The sequence below is a fragment of the Bemisia tabaci genome, unplaced genomic scaffold (assembly GCF_918797505.1).
Source record: "Bemisia tabaci unplaced genomic scaffold, PGI_BMITA_v3".
Classification (NCBI taxonomy): domain Eukaryota; kingdom Metazoa; phylum Arthropoda; class Insecta; order Hemiptera; family Aleyrodidae; genus Bemisia; species Bemisia tabaci.
Window position 1 is genome coordinate 35,574 of NW_027311737.1, and position 21,898 is coordinate 57,471.

A 21,898-nucleotide genomic window follows, 5' to 3' on the forward strand; every position below is an offset into this window, starting at 1 on the left:
GAGCATGATGGAACAAGCATTATGTCACTCTCAATACTGCGGCAGAATCTGCAATGAAATCATATATGACGGCACAGTGGTGTATTGGCCTTCTGTGTGAGATTAGAGCTCAGGTCATGCAATCACAAGCAAAGCTCTGCTGCTACCATCTTGACACACTTCTCCAATTTGGTGCATGGTTTCATCCAAATGCATTACGGATACTCTCACATGAGCATGATTTCTTTCATACCGCAAATCACACGCTGAATGTGGGAGCTGAATGTGGCTTGAATGTGGAAGCCCGAGACGCGCAAATTCAGCAACGATTCTCAGCAACCATCGGACCAATTTTGAATTTGTCTGAACTATTCGAGTAGATTTAATACACATCTGGATGAAAATAACTCGAATTTGCTAAATTTCAGCACGTTGGGCGGATGACTGTTGACTTCCACATTCAGGTGCTAAATTCAGCGTCTGATTGCGGCATTTCGCTGCAAGGACTGGTTTTTAGAAAGGTGATACATATTTTCCAAACAAAATTTCATGTAGAATATGGTACATGCAATGAAAATTACTGAAATCAACTTCCAACTAAGATATTGACGAGTTTAACTCACATTGCTTAGAGGAATTTGGGATTACCCATGCAAGAAAAACAATACTCTGCGTTAGGTAGAGTACCCACCACAACAGTTTTAGTGGGCCTTTTAATCGAGCAATGTTTCCTCCTCCGCTTTATTGTATTCAAAGTGTTAATAACGTTCAATAGCTAAGCCAATCGTCAAGATTGAGTTGGTCTTATTTTCATACTGAAGAGACTGTTACGATAACATTTAATGTGCAATTTGACTCGCGTTGACATAAGGTTTTTCAGGAGCAAGAGGTTTAATTTTACTTATCGAAAAACGTTGAATATCGTAGTTAGTAGTAAATTTTGGTAATTTTTGTTTTGTTAATTGTGCTCTACCTGAAATTTTTTATATAAAGCCATGTATCAGAATGTGTAAATTCTCATTTTGTCTTATGCTCCATTGCGCTGTTTCAGTATTTCTCATGGATGTTTTTATTTTTTTTGTAGAGGGACTGCAGCATCTATTTACCTGACTTTTTGTGATCTTTTTTTATTCTTATGAGGAAAGTCTCTAAAAGTTTTAGTAAAATTCGTGGGATAGTTCTTCCATGAAAAGAAAAATATTCATTGAGATATTGTAACAGGTCAGACAAGACACGTTGCGCAGGGAGACAACAAACTGTTTGCATTCCAATCCCTGGTTGGTTTGATTGTCCATTGTAAGAGTGAACTTATTCATACTTCAGCTAATTTTCCCTTTTTTGCTGTTACTTTCAGACTACCCTGACTATCGAATTACAACGATGAAGAATACAAGAATGTGGAAGTCAAATATGAGAAAGAAGATGAATTTGCACACAGCAATGGAAATTATGAAGGAGAAGATGAGTAAACTGTTTAAGCTTTAAATTTATCTGTGCAGGCCAGATCAGTCTCTGTGTGGATTGTTCAGTCAAGTGTATATAGTCATTTGTATAAAATAAGAATTACGACCCCTCGCACTTTCTTCCCTCAAAAAGTTTTTACAAATATTCGTGGTTTCTGAGCAATGATTGTGATTTTTCTCGGAATCCGTGTCGGATAGAACTTTCAAAGTAATGACTCAAATTGAAGTATTAAAGACAGAATTAGAGTTAAAGAGGTTTTTATTTCTTTTCTTTTTTTTTTTTTTTTTTTTAATCAGAATCAATAAGCGTCGATCATTAATTTTTAGATCTTGTATTTTTGAAAAATAGGTAATGCACTTGGTTCAAACAAATTTTCTAGGATGGGTTTTTTAAGATATTAATGCATGAATAACGAGTTGAAGATATTTTCTTTGAGCTCTCATTTAAAGAAGCATCAAGGAGGGTGTGACCCAAGTGGACCGCTTACTTTTCGTAAATGCCAAAGTTAAGAATTACTGAACACGAGCATTCCAAAGATAATTTAACAATCATTTTTCTCAAATGCAATTAACGTTTAAAATATTTGTCATCCATTTGTAACCAAGGATTGTGTTGAACTTGAGGCAAAGCAGAGCCAAAAGATTAAAAAAGTTAGGCACTCTCAGGTTTATTTTGGTTTATTTTGATCCATTTTTAGCTGTAAGTCTTACCAACAAAGATGAATCTGTAAGAACCTAAGCAGAAATTTATTTGGTTTTCTCAGAAAATAATTTTCCTTTAATCTGTTCTTTTGTCGCGCCTCTCCTGGAGTATACAGTTAGTAAGCTGAACTACTTGTAGAGCGAGACGAAAGATCCGCCCTCTTGATCCTTGCAGTTCTTTTCAGTTTCATCGTGAAAATTTGAATGGTAGATCTTTTCTCTTCTAGATTTATCTCTACTGCTTCTGTTGAAATATGCCGGAAAATATTTCAAATTTTGCAAAATTCCTGTAATCCAATTTTAAGGTCTAAGAATTCTCACATTCTCTCTCAAAATCTTCAGTTTTAACCTCTGAGGGAATTTTCTAAAACTTAAAATTTCAAAGCACCCTCGGGACTGAATTTTTTTGGAGTTTTGGTTTCACTGACTTTAATTTTGCGACCTTTGAAATGTTGGCATTTGTCTTCGGTTAATGCGCCTTGTCTGAAATCACATGTTTCTGGATGAAAATGAACCTGTTTGTCGTGATACAAAAGAATTAGGTTTGGAGGTTGGTTGGAAATATGATCATTGTCTGATAACATGCCTTCATTATTATCTGCCATCAATGTATACATTGTTGTTGACCAACTCCAAAATTAAAAATTAAAAAGGGTTTCAGAAGAAGGGTCCATATTAGTCCAAGTGCGCTCGTTTCTCCTGAGCAGCAATTAGCTGCACAAGTTGCAGCGCTACTGGCTTGTCCAGATAAGACGGACCTGAGGAACTAATTAATCCATGTTTCGTGGGCCCGTCCTCTGGAGCTCTCTTCAATTATCCTTGACCGTAACGAGATATGTCACTAGGCACCGTAAGATGTCCACTATTATTTTTTATGAATGATTCCCTAACTGACTTTACAAAATCAATTTTCGGCATTAGGGAGTGTATTTTTTGCAAGGGAATAAAATGACTCGTTGAGAGTAGATATCTCTGTACCTTAACCATGCAGTGCTTATCACTTTATGATCTCCTGTTGAACTTGTCTGCTCCCTGTTTCTGCTAATTTTGTTTTCTACAGCCCAATGCAGACGGTCTAACTATTCATACAATTGTGTGCAATATTACATGATTCAACTTTTCGTCTCAACCAAGGAGAAAGAAAGAGGAACAAAATGTTCGACCATCTGTATCCGGCTTTTCGTATAGCAATACTTTTACCACTTTCTACTAGATTTTTACCCAGCTCAGGAAGTGCGGACGACTTGTTCTTGCTTTTGCAGGCTATTTTTGCTTCCTTCTGTTCTCCGTTTTCCTGATTTTTTTCTCTATTTTTTCCACTTTTCATATACTTTAAATGCTGAATACTCTGTAGGTTCAATTTTAAGTCTTATCCTTGGTAGAGTAGAATGTAGTAGGTCATAGTTTCTTATATGTTGTCCCCTCTGCCTGAATTTGGTCACACTCCTCCTAGTAGCGCATTTTTACATGAACACTCGCAATTTTTTTATACATAATTTTGGACTGTCCGATTCGAAGAAAACTGAATTCTTTGCAATAAGGTTTGATTGATTTGTTGAAATTATCAGCACAGAGCTTTGGAAAGGATTTTAAATATTGATGGTGAAACCGCAAAAGTGTGCATCTCCTTGTTTCTGTACCTCCACTCCCGTCTTATTTTATCAAAGCAAGAAATTCAACACCATTGCTTGAAATTTTCTCAGAATATTCTTCACTTCACTTCAAAGGATAAATCAGAAAATTCATCTATGAATAATGTTTAGTATTTATCCATTAAAAAAATGAACTATGAAGGAAGCTTTGCAGCATCGCACATCGAGATATGCATTTTTGCCATCAATATGTCCAAATACCTTTTGTCGAGTTTGGTTTTCTCTGAGTTGCAGACAATTCTGGCCTTGATTCCTGCGCGAATTGAAGCACACTCTTCTAAGCATAATCAGGGTTGAATCTGTGTATGTCTCAAGATAGTGCTCAGTTAAAAATATATTTTCCGGTACTTTCAATATTTTTCCATCCTGCTGGGTATTCATCTGACAAAAGTGTATTTTAATTGAAAAATGACCTTTGTGGTAATGTTTCAGATAAAGGTTGATATCTTGCAAAAAGTGTTGATTGACTAAAATGTATGTAGAAATGGACTGTGGATAATTTTCTCTTCTAATTTTTTTAATTAATTTATTTATTTATTTTTTTTTTTCAATTTACAGGATATTTTATATTTAAGTTTTACGGACTTAATGCTATTGAATATTTTTGAATTTCGTTCTTGTTTGAACTTCTTTCATTTGATGAATCCAATAAAACACCGCTGAAATCTACTTGCTAAGTATTTTAATTTTTTCCTTCTTTGCACCAAAAAAGTTTCTGGAGTCAGGCATAATGAAATTTTTTCTCTCGGCCTCTGACAATTTAACAAACCAAATTGAGGAATTTTGAATTACCGTTTAATTTTGATGTAGCTTAAATGAGTCGATTATTGTACTTGAAGTGGCAATTTTCAGGGAAGAGAGAGGATTACTTCCTCAGAAATTTTGAAAGTCTAGGCTTTTCAGAATTTAAAGACCAATTTTTTCGATTAATGCTGCAATGTTAATTCATTTCAACTGCAAGTCTTTCAGTCATTTGAAATAACCAATGAGTATTGTGATGTCATACAGCATAACCACACTCCAGCAATTTATATTCTAAAAATCATCAAATTAGAAGCAAGGTTTTGCTAACTCTTATCCAACTACCCCTCTCTTTTTCCTTGTGAACATTTTCCTTCTGTGGCAACAATTTCTGGAGGTATGACAGGTATGCAGAAAGTTCCAAGTTTTTCCCCAATTTTGACCACTAGGTACTCATGAATCATTCCTATAGAGGCTTAATATGAAGCATTCCCCCTTTTCCTCCTCAAAAAGAAACTGAGAATCTCCACCGCTGAAAAGCGTAAAATATTTTTGGAAATACTTGGAGAATCCCTTTCACTTGACCAAAGCTGAGGGCAATAGTGTGGTTAGGTAGTTTCTGCATCCCTGAGTTAATAAGTAAGAAGCCGGAGAATCAGAGCAGGAAACAATATTTTTCCAGTACCTAGGAGGTGTTTAACGAACGCAGAGTGGATCTAATTGAAGCAAACATTTTAGTTTCAATGTACAAGTAAATAAAAAAAAAATCTATGGACCATCAAATCTTCAAATAGGATTGCCACAGTCAGGGGAAGAATTGAGGCTCTGGACGATGAAAGGGCACTTCTGGATTGCAGTGTTTCAGAATCTTCAGTTGCTAATTAATCCCTTGGAGAAGAATTTAATGGGTGATTTTTCCAGAATTCTTTCCATAGGAAATTGTAGAATCACGAGGAATACTCGGTACAAGTTTAGGTGAAATGGACGCATTCACTTTCCTTACAATGAATGAAATATTAGAGGAGACTCTGAAACACTGCAACCAAGAAGTGCCCTTTGCTACAGGGGCGTAGCCAGGAAATTTTTCTGGGGGGGGGGGCATGGGACCACCTCTCGCGGTGAAGAGAGCGGGGGGAGGGTGAGGAATGAAGGATCCCGTTTTTCTGGGGGGGGGGGGGCACGAGATTTCTGGGGGGGGGGGGCAGGACCCCCCTAGCTACGCCCATGCCTTTGCATCCAGCGCCTCAATTGTTACTTAAGTCTCTTTTATTTGCTTTGTGGTGTGGTTTAACGTTTCGAACAACAAATTTTGCCCAACAGTTATTTCAAAGTATGTCTTCTTAACTTCATGGTAAATCTTCAATTGTTATATAATTTACCAAAATATGCTGTGGAAAATCATTTCTTAAATTCTGTGGAAACCTGGTTTAAATCACCTTTTCTCTCTTGCATTAATCTGCCAGGTATTTCACTGTATCTTGACTAGTTCTTTCAACTGTCGCGCACTGCACAAAGGTGTGTCGATGACGTAAGTGTCATGAAACTTGTCCATATTGACCACAAATCCTGAGGAACTTCTCTTGACTACCTCTCGGAACTGATGTCCCCACAATATTTCAGACGATAAGTATGATTTTCGCACTTCCGTGTTCTGCCCCGTTGTCTCAACAACACCCTCAAGGGATATCAAAATCTCAAAATGAGAATGCAAGAAGTCCAATGCCGACATGTCGAAAAGTGGGCTGTCTTCGTCAATTCTGTGCTCTATCAGTGTCGGGTAGAATAAAAAACATGCCCTGGGAACATAAAAACCATATTATGTAACAAAAAGTCTTGCCGAGTGATCTAACCGGGGCCCTTAGCGCGGCGGCGAGCGGCGGTCGGCATGTAACACATGTCAGCACCTGCAAGACTGCATGAATACTTCACGCATTGCGCCGAACATAGTGCGGTCAGCGCGGTGCGGCGCACGGTGGATCGACTCAATGGGATAGGGGTCGGACAAAATTTGCAAATTTTACAAGCTTATAACTCCGTTTATACAAAATATTGAGGTTTTAAAAATGGCTCCTCCGGTTTGCTCGTGAAATTTTCTTTCAGATACGCCCCTTGGTATTTAAAATGTGACGACGTAAACATCAAAATTTGCAGTTTCAGTCAAAAATTTAATCTCCGACCTTTCTAACTGACTCGATCCACCGTGCGGCGCGGCGGAGGTTAAAATTATTAAACCAAATTTGTGTTTGTCCTTGCATAATTCTTATTTTTAGTATGAATTATGCAAGAACAAACATTTTACGACTTTAAATTTTGAACCAAATCTTCTGCTATCGAATACGAAAAATCGTGGAGAATTTAAGTTTTATGTTGACCAGCTTCTCGAAAGAAAAATAAAATTTCTAAGGAAGTCTGCAACGTCGCAAATGGACAAACTTCGTCTCCCATTTTGCCCGAAAATATGTATGAATAAAATTGAAGGCATTATGACTGGCCTCTCTCAACTTAGATTCGTCTGTAACGATAAACAATGGGACGCGATTGCTACGGCGCCATGATACAACTATACAACCTCGACGGATGTCCGTATTGCGTTCAAAAAATTGAAGGCGTTTTGACTTCATACGCATAATACCTGTAGTTGATTCGATCGACAAACGCGTTGGTCGGCGGTGACGGGGACTTGATGCAACCATTAAAGCTTGTTGGATGTCCGTATCGGTCCGACTGAAGTGCGAAACCACGTATCTCCGTTGCGGTGTTTCAAAATTTCCGTTCTTAATTCATCTCTTTAATGATAAAGAATCCAAATTTACGACTTTAAATTTTGAACCAAATCTTCTGCTATCGAATACGAAAAATCGTGGAGAATTTAAGTTTTATGTTGACCAGCTTCTCGAAAGAAAAATAAAATTTCTAAGGAAGTCTGCAACGTCGCAAATGGAGAAACTTCGTCTCCCATTTTGCCCGAAAATATGTATGAATAAAATTGAAGGCATTATGACTGGCCTCTCTCAACTTAGATTCGTCTGTAACGATAAACAATGGGACGCGATTGCTACGGCGCCATGATACAACTATACAACCTCGACGGATGTCCGTATTGCGTTCAAAAAATTGAAGGCGTTTTGACTTCATACGCATAATACCTGTAGTTGATTCGATCGACAAACGCGTTGGTCGGCGGTGACGGGGACTTGATGCAACCATTTAAAGCTTGTTGGATGTCCGTATCTGTCCGACTGAAGTGCGAAACCACGTATCTCCGTTGCGGTGTTTCAAAATTTCCGTTCTTAATTCATCTCTTCCATGAGAAAGAATCCAAATTTACGACTTTAAATTTTGAACCAAATCTTCTGCTATCGAATACGAAAAATCATGGAGAATTTAAGTTTTATGTTGACCAGCTTCACGGCAGGCACGGTTTGCCTGAACGAGATTAAATTTTTTGAAGAGTCAAAAGCAAAAATGCTTCAGATTCTAGAAGTAGAGTGTCTGCCGAGTCATTTAAACCAAAAATAAACAATTCTGTTCAGCTGCTGGAAAACAAGTCGATTTAAAGGTATTTCGGGGCTAACGTGCAAATGAACGATATAAAGGGAAAATCGGCAAAATCGCACGACGTGGCCTCTTTGATGGGGATAAAAGAGCATTTTTAACTGAGCTATGTAAATTTCATTTTTTTTCTCGTAAAGTACTCTAAACAGTGTATAACCTCTAAAAATATCAAAGCCGTAGGAACATTTCAAAGGGAGGAAAAAATTCGCGAAATGACGAAAAAACGCGTCTTCGCATGCCACGCTCGGAACTTAAGGCTCATTGAGGCGCGTTTTAAAACATTTTTTTCTCAATTTTTATTTTTTTCCCGTTATTTTCTCATCAGATGAAACCATTTGCAGGGTTCCGCACTTTAAACTCCGTAAATTCAAAAATAAGGGCCACCCTACGCGAGTAACCCCTTCTGAAATAGCAATGTTGACCGTTTTGGCGCCAAAAACCGGTACTTTACGTGGGGCGCAAGGATTCGTTCGACTTGAAACCTTTTCTGACGATACTAGGGCATGCTTCTTGAAACATTGAAACCAAAAATTAGATATTTTAGTGTTACTATGTTGATAGCGTGCGAGTAAACCGTTGCCAAAAGAGCCATTTTAACCGCTTTGACGCCAAAGAAAACCATTTTTTTCGGTGGGACGCACCACGCGTGAAGGCTTGAAATTTTTTTTGGTAACAACTGGGTATATTACCTACATTTTAAGGCAAAAACAAAAAATGCATGTGTCCTCATTTTTTTTTAAACCCGCTAAAATCTGAAAAAAATTGGAAATTGACGATTTTTACGAATTTTTTTAGGAGTCTAAATAAGGTACGATAAATTTGATTTTTTTTACCCAAGAACCTGACTGGTCTGATGTATAATTGATGAAGTTTTGGTGCATTTTTATCGAAAATTGCGGGAGATATGAAATAAAACGTGAAAATACCCCAAAATTCCCCGAATAATGGGTTTTTCGGGGCTGCAGGGGGGGGGGGAGGTGGTTAGGGTTAGGAGGGTAAAATTGCCCAAAACCATGTTTTTAGGACCTCCTAAAAGGGTTTAGACCATTAAATTCAAAATCCATGAGGAGGGGCATCTGGTGCCCTTACCCAAGGATACCCTTTGGTTTAATAATTTTAACCTCCGCCGCGCCGCACGGTGGATCGAGTCAGTTAGAAAGGTCGGAGATTAAATTTTTGACTGAAACTGCAAATTTTGATGTTTACGTCGTCACATTATAAATATCAAGGGGTGTATTTGAAAGAAAATTTCACGAGGAAACAGGAGGAGCCATTTTTAAAACCTCAATTTTTTGTATAAACGGAGTTATGAGCTTGTAAAGTTTCCAAATTTTGTCCGACCCCTATCCCATTGAGTCGATCCACCGTGCGCCGCACCGCGCTGACCGCACTATGTTCGGCGCAATGCGTGAAGTATTCATGCAGTCTTGCAGGTGCTGACATGTGTTACATGCTGACCGCCGCCGCCGCGCTGAGGGCTTCTCCTCTTCATCTCAAGTCCTCATCATCATTGCTCTTTGCGCCGCGTCGCTCCATGCCAAATTGCATTCTTGTGTCACCGAAAGACGCTTCTCTCGTTTATAATTTTTTTTCTGAATCCGATTTTTTTATACGTATATGTAAAGAAATTGCAAAATTTGCCTCCATGGGCCGCGGCCCATGTGGCCACCTCCTTAATCAGGCCCTGCTTATAGAGACGAAAAATCACGGCAGAATTTAAAAGAATTGCCGTTGATTAGTTTTCTGTTTAAAAATAAATAAAGTATGACAGGAAGTTTGCGACATTGCAAACCGAGTTACCCATGTGATTGCCGACTTACACCGTCGAAATGTAATTAATAAGTCCTCAAAAAATGTAGGAGCATACAGAATACAGCCAATAGGTGGATGCAATTCAATTAACTTCGGTGTACGGTTAGGTTGCATCGCCAAATTTGAAGGCAGCGATTTCGTTTTCAAGCGCTGCTGCTCGGGACCCAACCCGTAACGCATTAATAAGTATATCGACGATGTAAGTCGGCAATCACATAACTCGTTTGCGGTGTCTGAAAATCTCCGCCTCTATGTTATTTCTTTAAATGAGAACAAATTGACATCATTCCTTGAAGTTTTTGCAGAATTTTCTTCGCATAGAGAAGAAAAATCAAGGCAGTTTTGAAGAATTGCCGTTGTGTACTTTTCGGTTTAAAAAATAAAGTATGGCAGGAAGTCTGCGACGTCGCAAACCGAGTAATGTGGTTGCTGCCTTATACCGTCGATATGTAGCTCTACCCTGGTAAAAATGGCAAGTGTTAGGTCAGTGAATTTTCCACTGAGGTCAGTGCAATTTGCTCTGAGGTCAGTTCAGTTTTCTCTGACGTAAGTGTTAAAGCACTTACCCAAGAAGTCAGCACTGAGGTAAGAGGCACTGACGTCGGGAGAAAGACTTACCTAAGTGCAGAGATGTCTCTGAGGTAAGCGGGACTGAGGTCAGGACTTGGTTCAGAGGGTAAGTCTCTGACATCAATCTTAATCGAACCGCACTCACTCCCAAAAAGTAGAGATGGCTCCCCCTTCCCCCACCCTATTTCATTTTCGTGGGGGAATATTTCCTCGGGACACGGGGACCACAAACTTTATCTTTCAGAGAGGCATATTTTGTAGAAGGTGGGATTTTCTAAGAGGGAAGGAAAACTAGTTTAAGTAGCCACACTCTTGAATAATTTGTTTTACCCTCTTCGTTTAAGATGGCACTTAAATAATTAAAACACAACAAAAAATGAGATCGATAAAAATATTATCACCGCTAAAATATGTATTTAGATATATTTATTTAAGCATTATTATTTTTTTATAAAAAAAAATAGTTTTAAATTTGGTTTTAATTTTTTTCAGTTTTAACTGTTTTTAAAATGTTTCAGTCTCAATTTTTTTTAAAATTTTCCTACTTTATTTTCAATTCTTTTCTAACTTTTTTACTCCTTTACTTTCAATTTTTGTATCTGCTAATTTATATTTTTTGTATAATTTCAACTTTCATTATTTTTTTTGCATCATTAGCTTTAATTTTGAATTTTAGTGCGATCCATTTTTTTTTCAAAGAAACGTAACTTACAAAACTTCATTTACATGTTGATTGATTAAAAAAGAATAATAGAAAAATTAAGTATCGGATTCACATTCAAAGACAAAATCATCATTTGCTGGCAAAATTACCCCAATGGGGGCCCTGAAATGGTAAAATTACGCCCCTAACACGTACACGCGCAGGTAGTGTAGTGGTTCAATCGCTAGGACGATCACCGAAGTTAAGTTACGTCGGGCGTAGTTAGTACTTAGATTGGAGACCGCATGGGAACGAGCGATGTCCCCTGAAGATTGTGATACTTGCTTGGGATTGAAAACTCACAGCAGCCCTCCCTGATCGTCAAATAGTGACTTAACGTACCTGGCAGATCGGTAATTAACGAAATTTTTGCCTGTACAGTATTTCTGGGAGTTTCCACTCCGCTTACGTCTGAGACACTTAGGTCAGTGCCACTTACATCAGAGGCACTTGCCTTTGGAACAGACCTAACACTGAGGTAGCAGATCAGCGCCCGGCAGCACTGACATCAGTGCTTAGGTCTGTTCCAAAGGCAAGTGCTACTGATCTGAGCACTTGCCATTTTTACCAGGGTATAGTCCCTACTTATTCGCGATGAAGAATTTCGACGGCGTAAGTCGGCTATCACACATCTGTTTGCGGTGTCTAAAAATCTCCGCCTCCATGTTATTTTTTCAAAGGAGAACAAATCGACATCATTACTTGAAGTTTTTGCAGCAGGCATTTTCTTCGCACAGAGAAAAAAAATCACGGCAGTTTTAAGGAATTGCCGTCGAGTAGTTTTCCGTTTAAAAAATAAAGTATATATGACAGGAAGTCTACGACGTCGCCAACCGAGTTATATGATTGCCGACTTACACCTTCGATTTGCAGTTTATGAATGAAAACTGTGCTGCCTTGCCGAGAAAAAAAACGCTGTGTTAACCTGCGGCTGTTGCTAAAGTTCTTCGATGAATCAAAGATTTTCTCAGAAATTTTGAAATATTTTCTCCAGATTTTTCTAAGCAGTTAGTTTGAAAGATCGAAATAATTCAAAACTTTTAACGAAAAATATTCATATCTTTCCTTAAAAATAGTGCTTTATCGAGAGATATTTGGCAACATTCGAATGTTCATACGACGTTTTTCCTTAGCGTGGCTGTGCGTGATCGTCAATGTATCGATAATTCCTCAAATGTAAGTTGTCAGCCTTCGCTCGGTACGTGGAACGTTCAGAACCAAACAATTCGGTGAATGCAACTTGATTAACCTCGACGTATGGTTGGGTTGCGTCGCCAAATTTGAAGGCGAACTCGCAGCGATTCCGGTGCGGCGCACCGCTCCAACGGTTACGCTGTTCGCATCAACGTCATCCTCATTCCATGATGAGGGGGATGTGGATCTCACTATACCTAGAAATGAAAACTGTGATCCCTTGCTAAGGAAAAACACCGTATGAGCCTTTGGAAATTGCCAAATTTTCTTTGATAAAGCAAAGATTTTCTCGGAGATTTTGAAATATTTTCTTCCTTTTCAAAGCTGTTAGTTCGCAATTTGATCTAAATCGTTTGACATCTTCAAAGAAAAATATTAGTCAAGTTCCTCAAAAGTAGTACTTTATCGAGAGATAGTTGGCAACATTCAACTGTCCATACGAGGTTTTTCCTTAGCATGGTTGTGCGTGTCTATTGTTATAATTTCGCAAATTTAAGGACTAGGGATAGTCCATACAAGCCATGTAAATAGGTACACGTCAATGAATCATATGAACCAAAATTAGATAGCTTTCAGCAGAAAGGAATCAAGCCGCATCAGCTGTTGCCAATTTTAACTGGGCAATTTAATTGTTCACAAGAGAGCGTCAACGACATACGGATTCCTTTTGAACATTTTTAGGTATTTTCTTCGTACCATGCAGAAAATTCACTGAAATTTGCCCAAAAATTTGCACAACCGTTTTCATGTAAAAAAGTGGGTTGCCCAATTTTTGGCAGCAGGTAATGGCTGCGGTAGAATTGCGCGAAAGCCCCCTCTTTTACCTTTTTGAATATGCATAGGATTGCGCGAATTTATCTTCTGGTACTGAAAACTCACATATTTGCGTGAATATTCAATATTCAAAGAGGAATAGCGTTAATCTGGCAACCTAAGTAGTTTGTGGTAGATAGCTACATCGCGGAAAACTGTTCATTCCCTATTCATTTACGGGCATGTCTCTCTTCGATGGATAGCCCTCGCAGCACGAATGGTCCAGAGAGCTTTCGTAGACATTTAAAAAGTGAAAAGGTCAACTGACCGACTGCACTGCGTTTGGCGCAATGCGAGAAGTATTCATGCAGTCTTGTAGGCGCTGATATGGGGCTGTGCGCCGACCGCACTGTTTGGCGCAATGCTTGAAGTATTCCTACAGTCTTGCAGGCGCTAATATACGTTTAACGCCGGCTGCACTGTTTGACGCGATTATCCGAACTCCCGTTACAATAATCGCGGCATCGAATAATAGAACTTAAAAGGCCCATGTTGTATTTTGACGCCGCATAAGCATTTTAACGTTGCCTCGTTTTTTCCCGAGAAAAGTTAGGTAAGTTCTTTATACCCTGGATCAATATTCAATCATATCACTTCATTTATCATCAGAGGGTAAGACATCGATGATTTGTCAACACACTAACCTAAACTAGCGTAACATAAAGCGAATTTTCGCGATCGAATATCATTCACCGTTGAATGATATTCGACGATTGTGCATTTTTTTTCAATGATATTCGACTTCTTCGTTGGTCTCACCAGAGACCGTTGAAATCCATCAATTTGAAATTTCGAATTCACCTCGGGACTTGAATTCGATTTTTGAATTGATGCAATCGATGTCAGAAACTTCATCTCTCACCAAAATTTTTGTTCTGTCATCTCTTCTACTGTTGTTGTGTTTTGTCAATTCAAGTCTGGTGTTTTCACAATTTCTGTGTTTTAGTGTTTCGTGTTTTCTTATTTTCTTCTTAATTTCATTTAGGAAAAAAATCTGAGCTCTGATTGGCTCCTGACATCACCGATCATCGGCATCACTCAGCACTGATCAATTCGTTTGATGAATGACATTCGATCGCGAAAATTCGCTTATAATAATGCGTTTATTTTCCAATTGTTTCCGGCTTTGCCAAACTTCTACCTTAAAGTAACTTCATTTTAAAATTCGCGCATTCCTGTAACAGATGTTAAGGTCTCTATTCGCGAAATTCTTGTGCCTTTTTTGCACAATCCTTAAATATTTTCTTAGACCTTTCGCGCAATTCTGGATTACCGCAGCTAATGTGGCTTGATTCCTTCCTGCTTAGTGCGGTCCAATTAGCTTACGGGTAACCTGCCTCCAAGACTCCCCTTGATGTGATGCCCTTGCTCCCCCCCTCCCCTCCCCATCAGAAGGTTTCATTTCCAGAGGTCGCATGAGGTTACATTCTTTTTTATTTTCCAAGATACCTCCTTACTTTTGGTGAGCTTATGTTATTCACGCAAAAAAAGTATTTTAATTTCATGCTTACCTACCCGTTAAGTTTTAGTTCTTTTTGATCGGTCATGAAAGATTTACGCTTGGAGTTGGTCTCAAATCTAGCAATCCAGGCAGTTGCTCTAGCGATACCAACATGGGAAACTGAGCTGCAGGGGTCACCAACACGAAACATGAGGCGCAAGTATCCATCGTCCTGTAGCGACACTGTAGCATTCCGACTAAAAATGTCACAGAGAGTGGAATTAAAGTTTCATCATACCATAGGTACCTTTCGTTCTTTAAAAAAGGGAAAAAACTCTTAAAATCTCTGGTGGAGATTTATAACCTATGAGAAACAACTTTCAAAAACCCTTAAGGTGATTCGTCAAGCTCAAAAGAAGTGGTCGAACTGGCATGCGATATATCGCATCTTTTAGGTCAAAAATCTCGGCAGATTTTGAATTTTCAGTAAAGAAAAGGACGATAGCCCCTGCGCATGAGCCTAAAGAATCATTCTAAACCTTAAAATCGGCAAAATTCAGAGAAATGAAAGCAGGATAGTGTTTGGAAAAAAACCTCGCATTCGATTCAGCTATCGATTTCGGTATCGAATGCGAGGTTTTTTTCCAAACACTATCCTGTTTTCATTTCTCTGAATTTTGCCGATTTTTGGGTTTAGAATGATTCTTCAGGCTCATGCGCAGGGGCTATCGTCCTTTTTTTTGCTGAAAATTCAAAATCTGCCGAGATTTTTTACCTAAAAGATGCGATGTATCGCATGCCAGTTCGACCACGTCACTTGAGCTTGACGAATCACCTTAAAAAACTGTTATTCAGGAGCTGCTCAAAAAACGACTATGAATACAGCTCTTTTATAGCTTTAGGTAATTTTATGATTAGAGTAGGTATTATGGCCGAAGACCAAGAGAGGTGCTCTAGTGCTGGTGGCTCTAAGAAGAGCCGTTGAAAAGGGCAAGCCGGCCGGCTGCGAGATGTCCGCTGGGATGGGTGATGTGGCCCGTGTGGCTGACGGGGGAGCGGAGTGTCTCGAGGCGGTGAGGTCACGACATATATAGCCGTGGTTGAGACTGCGGCGGCCAATCAGGAGCGAACATGGGCTGCGTCGCTAGAGGTGAGCGGTGATTGGCCGCCACAGTATCATAAAGTTTACATTATTGTAGCTCGCTGTTTCAATGCTCCCATTTTCCGGAACTAGTTCCGAAATTTTCTGGGATTTTTCTGAATTTCCCCCGGAACTTTTGAAATTCTCGGAATTTCCCCCCGGAACTTTTGAAATTCTCGGAATTTCCCTCCGGAACTTTTGGCATCCGGAAATTCTCGGAATTTCCCCCGGAACTTTTGAAATTCCCGGAATAGTGGGATATTCAGTCAGCTTCAACGATTATTTGATCAAAAGTCAATCGGATCAAATCCGACGATCTTCGCAACTGAATCTGGGCGTAATTCGAAATTTTCCCCGGAACTTTTGACAAAATTCGAATATTTCTCGGAACTTATGGAAATCGGGATGGATTCCGGGAACTCCGAAATCTTTGGTAAAATTAAACGGGAGCACTGCGCTGTTTACCTGAAAACAATTGTTTGCGTGCGGCATTTAGGTCTCGTGAGTTTGGCGAAAATGACTCCGGTGAGAACAGCCTGGAGAAGAAGTCCGAAAATGCTTTGGAATGAAAGGAGGAAAATGGCCTCCGGGCATTCGGTCGTTGGAGATCGAGTGCCGTATCCTGTCGTGTACTGAGTCTCCAAGGAAAACATGAAAGCGGAGATGAAATCGTTCAGCTCTGTAACGCATGGTTCCACGTCCCTAAAGAGATTTTAAAACATGAGCTCTAATGATCGTGCACCTTATCAGAGAAATCAGAGGGCAAAAACATTACAAAAGAGTTTCGATCAACCATGCAATTGAGATATTTTTAAATCATCATTTGGTCAGTGAAAGATGATTTTAACCTTTGTTGCATGAGCTAATCGTTGATTTTGGAGAGAAAATCTACATTGTACAGTATTTTTTTGACACTGGAGTCGGTTGGAAATCGATATTTTGATGGTGTTTTCTAAGCAAGGAGATCAGACGTATAATGTTACCCAAAAATGATCTCTTGCTTGGATTCAAGTTTAATACTCCAGACATAGAAGATGAAAGCTGAACAAACATTTGTTGCTTTCGCAATGCAACGCTATGTCAGTAAAGGGAAAACTGCTATCAAGAAAATAAGTATCTACCGAAAAGGAATAAAGGTAATCTGCTGTGCAAATGATGCCTAAACGCAACTTACTCTAATTGTAGAGCAATAGGTAAATGCTTTAACAAAATGAGCTCCTTCAATTAGAAACTAGGCAACCTACACAAGTGAGTGATTTGTTGCACTTGCCGAATTGGGAACGGAGTATTGTGACTTTACCTTAAGATCTTGGAATATGGTTTTTGACACGAACGTATTATTCCTTGATGATTTATCTGGAGATTACAATTTTGATTTATGTGAAATTATCCCTTTAAGTGTTAAAATTTAAAATGTCGATGGTACCCTCAAAAAATTGGCAACATTTTTTTCCTCCATTTAAACCCATGCAAATGTATCGATTCTTGGAGGGGCCAGGTGCTCCGACAAAAAGCGATTTTTTAACGTGGATTTAAATGGAGGGAATCCGGTGTTGCCAAATCGCTGGATCCGCCTCTGGTTAAAGACGTGGGAACTTGGTGTGGTGCTCCGCTGGTCTATAATTTGAAATCATCGAACCACGCTTCTGTGACAAGCGCGACCGACCCATTTTTCCGAAACCGAGGATCCACCGTACTTAAGTTGGTTGTACTTACGATTGCGGGTCGTGGAGGTCGAGGAGGTCGCCGTGGGCATAGGCGATGGCCCACCAGAAGAGGGCGAAGACGAACCAGGAGACGACGAAGGCCAGGAAGAAGACGCCGTGGAGCCACCACCAGCGCATCTCGACGAGGCACGTGAAGATGTCCGGCGCCCAACCGCCACTCACCCTCTTCCCGCCCGCCATCCAATCAACGTTCGAGACCCCGCTCGACAGCAGGATCCGCGGGCATGGCCTGTCGTGAGGAAGTCGAACGTATGAGGGTGGCTCCAGGGGAGATGCAAAAGGAAAGGGTTGTTCCAATAATAGACGATGTCACATATGTGAGAAATTTGCGATTAGACTATTGATCCTTATGTAAAAGTTCGCGAGAAATACGATGGTGCCACTGGTTTTCTCTGAAATCAACTCCCAAGCTCAAAAACAGCTCTCAAGTTGAGGTCAAAATGGAGGGGATATCTCACGCTATCCTGAGAGTCCACCTCTATATCAAGACAAGCTCTCCATGCAAAGATAGGGAGCAAATACATTAGCAGGGCTGTCACTTTATTTGGGGACTCTAAAATTGAAAACACGGCAGCACTGCTAATGTATTTGCTCCCTATCTTTGCACGGAGAGCTTGTCTTGATGTAGAGGTTGACTCAGGATAGCATGGGATATCCCCTCCATTTTGGCCTCAGCTTTTTTTGAGCTTGGGAGATGATTTCAGAGAAAAACAGTGGCACCATCGTGTTTTTCACCAACTTTTACCTGTGAATCGATAGTCAAATCCCATCCTCACATATGCAACATCTCCATTGACTAATGGAATATACGCCGTTTTGAAAACAAGCCTGTGATTGTAGTTCTGTATTGGAAGATGTAGTCTACCTCATAAGGTTTCATGAAATTTACTATCTCTGAGTTCCATACGATATCGAGAACTGATATGCTGTGGTATCAAAAATGTATAATTCACACATCCCTATTAAAAATATTGAGTACAATTTAGTAGAAAATCAAAGTCATATGGATAGAATTTCAATTCATATGAATAGAATTTCAACTTATATGAATAGACTTTAACTCATATGAGCAGAATGTCTCTATTCAGTTTTCGCCAACTCAGTTAGTTAGTTAGTTAGTTAGTATAATTTTAAGACATTCAGCGTCTCCGGCTATTAACGTCTTTACAGATAATCTTGAAAATGGGAGTATGAACGAAAATTTAGATTTTTAAATTAAGAGAGGTGAAGAGTTTTAGAATTTTGGTGGTAATATTGGGTTCATCGCATGTAAGAGGGTTTGTATTTCTGTTGATTGTAGGGGAGTAGATCTGTGATTGGAGATAGCGGAGGGAAGAGCAGTCCATAAGTATGTGTTTTATGACTAGAGATTCCAACGCATGACCAGAGATTTCAACTCATATGAGTTCAGCGTTGAATCTACCATGTCCGATATCTCAGATAGTAGTCACTGCATCAAAAAAATTTTAAGTACAAAATGTATTTATTTTTCAAATTTACGTATTATGTAGGTGTCTCCTGGTCAGAGACATCACTTCTGAAAAGTCAAAAAAATTGAATTTATGTGAGTTGTCTTTCTACTTATGTGCCTTTCTACTCTTATGAGTAGAATATTCTAGTGATATGAGTAGGATTTCTACTCATGTGAGCAAGATGTTCTACTCATGTGAGTCGGCGAATTCTGAATAGCCTACTCTTCATTGTTGGCTGGGATACCACATTTTAATCGGTAATTTTCTCGCTTGAAAAAAAATGAGATGATGGGAGAAAGTCATATCTTGTGAATTATTGCGTCACAGCCTTCGCATCGAAAAGAGAGTATAAAAATGTTAGGAAAAGAAACGTCACTGCGTTGTACTTTACTAACGAAGAAGAACCAAAAACATCGAGCGCGCAGAGCGCCTTCAACGTTATTGGATACAACTATTACTGCTCGATGGATGACCGTGTGGTATATCCATTGAATTGAAGGCGCTCGTATATTCTTGTGCTTTAGGTGAGGCGTCACGACTGCGTATGAAAGTGAAACCGCAGCGAAGATGTCACCGCCGCTATTGGGTGATTGTAATATATTTTGAGAACAACCAATCACGGATGATATCACGATGGTGCCAACCAGTCACCGGCTTATTTTTTAGCATTTCCAAAGACCAAAACTAAGAATATAACAATGTCGTCGGATAACGTTCACATTTGTTAACCTACATAGGTTTGTGCAAAATAAAACTCGAAGTTATAATCAGTGAGACTCTGAGATCACAAAATGTAGTATCAATCACGTAGCTTTAGTAGTAACGATCGTAGAAATCATTTTTCAATAATTCTCTGAAAAGTTAGGAAAAATAATGTCTTAATAAATTTTCATGGGATAAATTCATAGTGGTTAATATTGTCTGACTGAATCTGTGTAGTAAGAAATATTTTGTAAGCCACTATTCTTTGGGAAGTTTTTCTTTTCTTACAAATAATAGAATACCTAAACACTTTAAATATTAATAAACTACAGATCATCATTAGATTTTTTTAACACTTAAATTTAACCTAGTGTGAATTTTACTAAAAAAATACCCGAAAATATTTTCTAAAACATGTTGAATACTTATTCTCAAGAATTATTTTTCTATTTAAATTATTATTATAATCAACGATTTTTAAACTTTTTTTTTTGACAGTCAATAGTTGCCACTAGAGAAGTAACAGGAAATGTATCTCTGTCCGTTACAAATAACCGAATTATATGTTGCTGTTTAACTGTTGCCCTAACGATAATTTCTTCATTTTTTTTCTTTTGCACGAACCTACGTAGGTTCACTAGCATAAGCAATTTTCAACGATAATTGCATTACTTTTTAATGAATTTTTCCCACATATTTGAAAACACTATAAATGGCACTATACTATTTACATTAGGGCGAAATCATCAGAAATTGTATTTCTCAGAAGATATTTGAGTTACCTAAATGATAGCGGAGGTGAAGAGCTTCGCTGCGGTTTTATGAAGTGACGCCTCACCTCCAGTGCGCGAGTAGCCCGAGCGCCCTCATTTTGTCGGTTATACTGCACGGACATCCGTCAAGCAATAATAATTGTATCCAGACTTCGAAGGCGCTCTGTTGGCTCGATGTTTTTCTTTCTTTTCTGATAGTAATTTGGCTTGATTTGGTTTGGAATTTGGAAAAACTAGAAATCCTGAAAGACTAAAAGAAAAGTACTCCGCCAGTGCCATAACTAAAGGATTTTTTTAAAAATATTTCCGGGAAAGTACCTGATTTTATGTTTCCTAGTTGTAGCTTCCTCGTCCGGTACAATGAGTAAACGGTGGTCATCAGAGTTCATTTTTCCGGCCTACGTGTTGCATTAAATGAAGTAATGGCGAGGTTCTTGTTGTGAAAATTTTTGAAAAAATCAGTCGGGATATATTTTGGCTGGTAAACTAGGGCTATGCTGTGACATCAAAATAAATCTGAAGCATCACGTTATTCTTGCATCAATTCCAGCTACCCGCACTTGTACTTATTGTATTTGAATGAATCTAAAATACTATCCTTTCGAATCACAAATCGATCGGCTAACGTCGCGTGGTGCGTACCACAGATTGCGACGTTATGAATCACTGCTCATGTTTTTTTTCCTCTTCTTCTTTTCTTTTTAAACAAAGGAAAACTAACCAACAGTTTCTGTTTTGATGTTCTGCGAATTTTCTTCACTTATTTCAGGGGGAAAAAAATCACACAAAATTGGGAGGAAAATTTTGTATCGGTTTTGCTTGAAGAAAATAAAACGGTTGAAAATTTAAAAAGTTTCAATTGAGGTGCGCATTTAACCGTGAAAATATTGAACTAACGAGGGACAGAATGCACATTCGGTGGATATATTTTTCTCGCGGTGCAGTGCAATTTAAAATACCATAACATTTCACACCGGTATCCACGATTTCAACATTCTTAAAAAAATTAAAATGAAGCGCACGGAAAACACAAACACACGTGGGTAGAAACGCACAGAAATGAGAAGCACTGGGAATTATCATCTCTTCGGCGATGAATTCAGTTTGAGGCAGTTTTCATTGTTTACTTTTTTTCCCTTCGTTTTTTCATGCTTGCACCAGGACAACTAGACAAGCATAGACAGCAGTAAGTACTTAAATTCCGGAATGAGATACCGACGATAAAATTGAAAAAAAAAATGCGTATCTCGTTTGCGGTGTTTTAAAATGCTCCTATTTAATTTTATCACAGGAGAACGAACCAACAGTCATCACTTGAAATTTCAATTTTCGCAGAATTTTCTTCCTGGAGAGGAAAAAAACCCAGGAGAGTTTCTACGTTATGTTGAGTATTTTTCTGTTCAAAAAATAAATTATGGCCGGAAGTCTGCAGCGTCGCAAAGCGAGATACGCTGTTTT

General features: G+C 38.8%; 1 protein-coding gene across 1 annotated transcript; it reads right to left on the reverse strand.

The window, feature by feature from the left end:
- Positions 1-1,698: 1,698 nt before the first annotated feature.
- On the reverse strand, positions 1,699-21,638 carry LOC109042293 (inward rectifier potassium channel 2). Its single transcript, XM_019058954.2, has 5 exons — positions 20,759-21,638; positions 17,483-17,722; positions 16,232-16,468; positions 14,700-14,882; positions 1,699-6,333 (listed from the first exon to the last, which is right to left on the reverse strand). Exons 1-5 carry the CDS (start codon positions 20,827-20,829, stop codon positions 6,006-6,008), a joined length of 1,059 nt encoding a protein of 352 aa, XP_018914499.2. The 5' UTR covers positions 20,830-21,638; the 3' UTR covers positions 1,699-6,005.
- Positions 21,639-21,898: the final 260 nt, after the last annotated feature.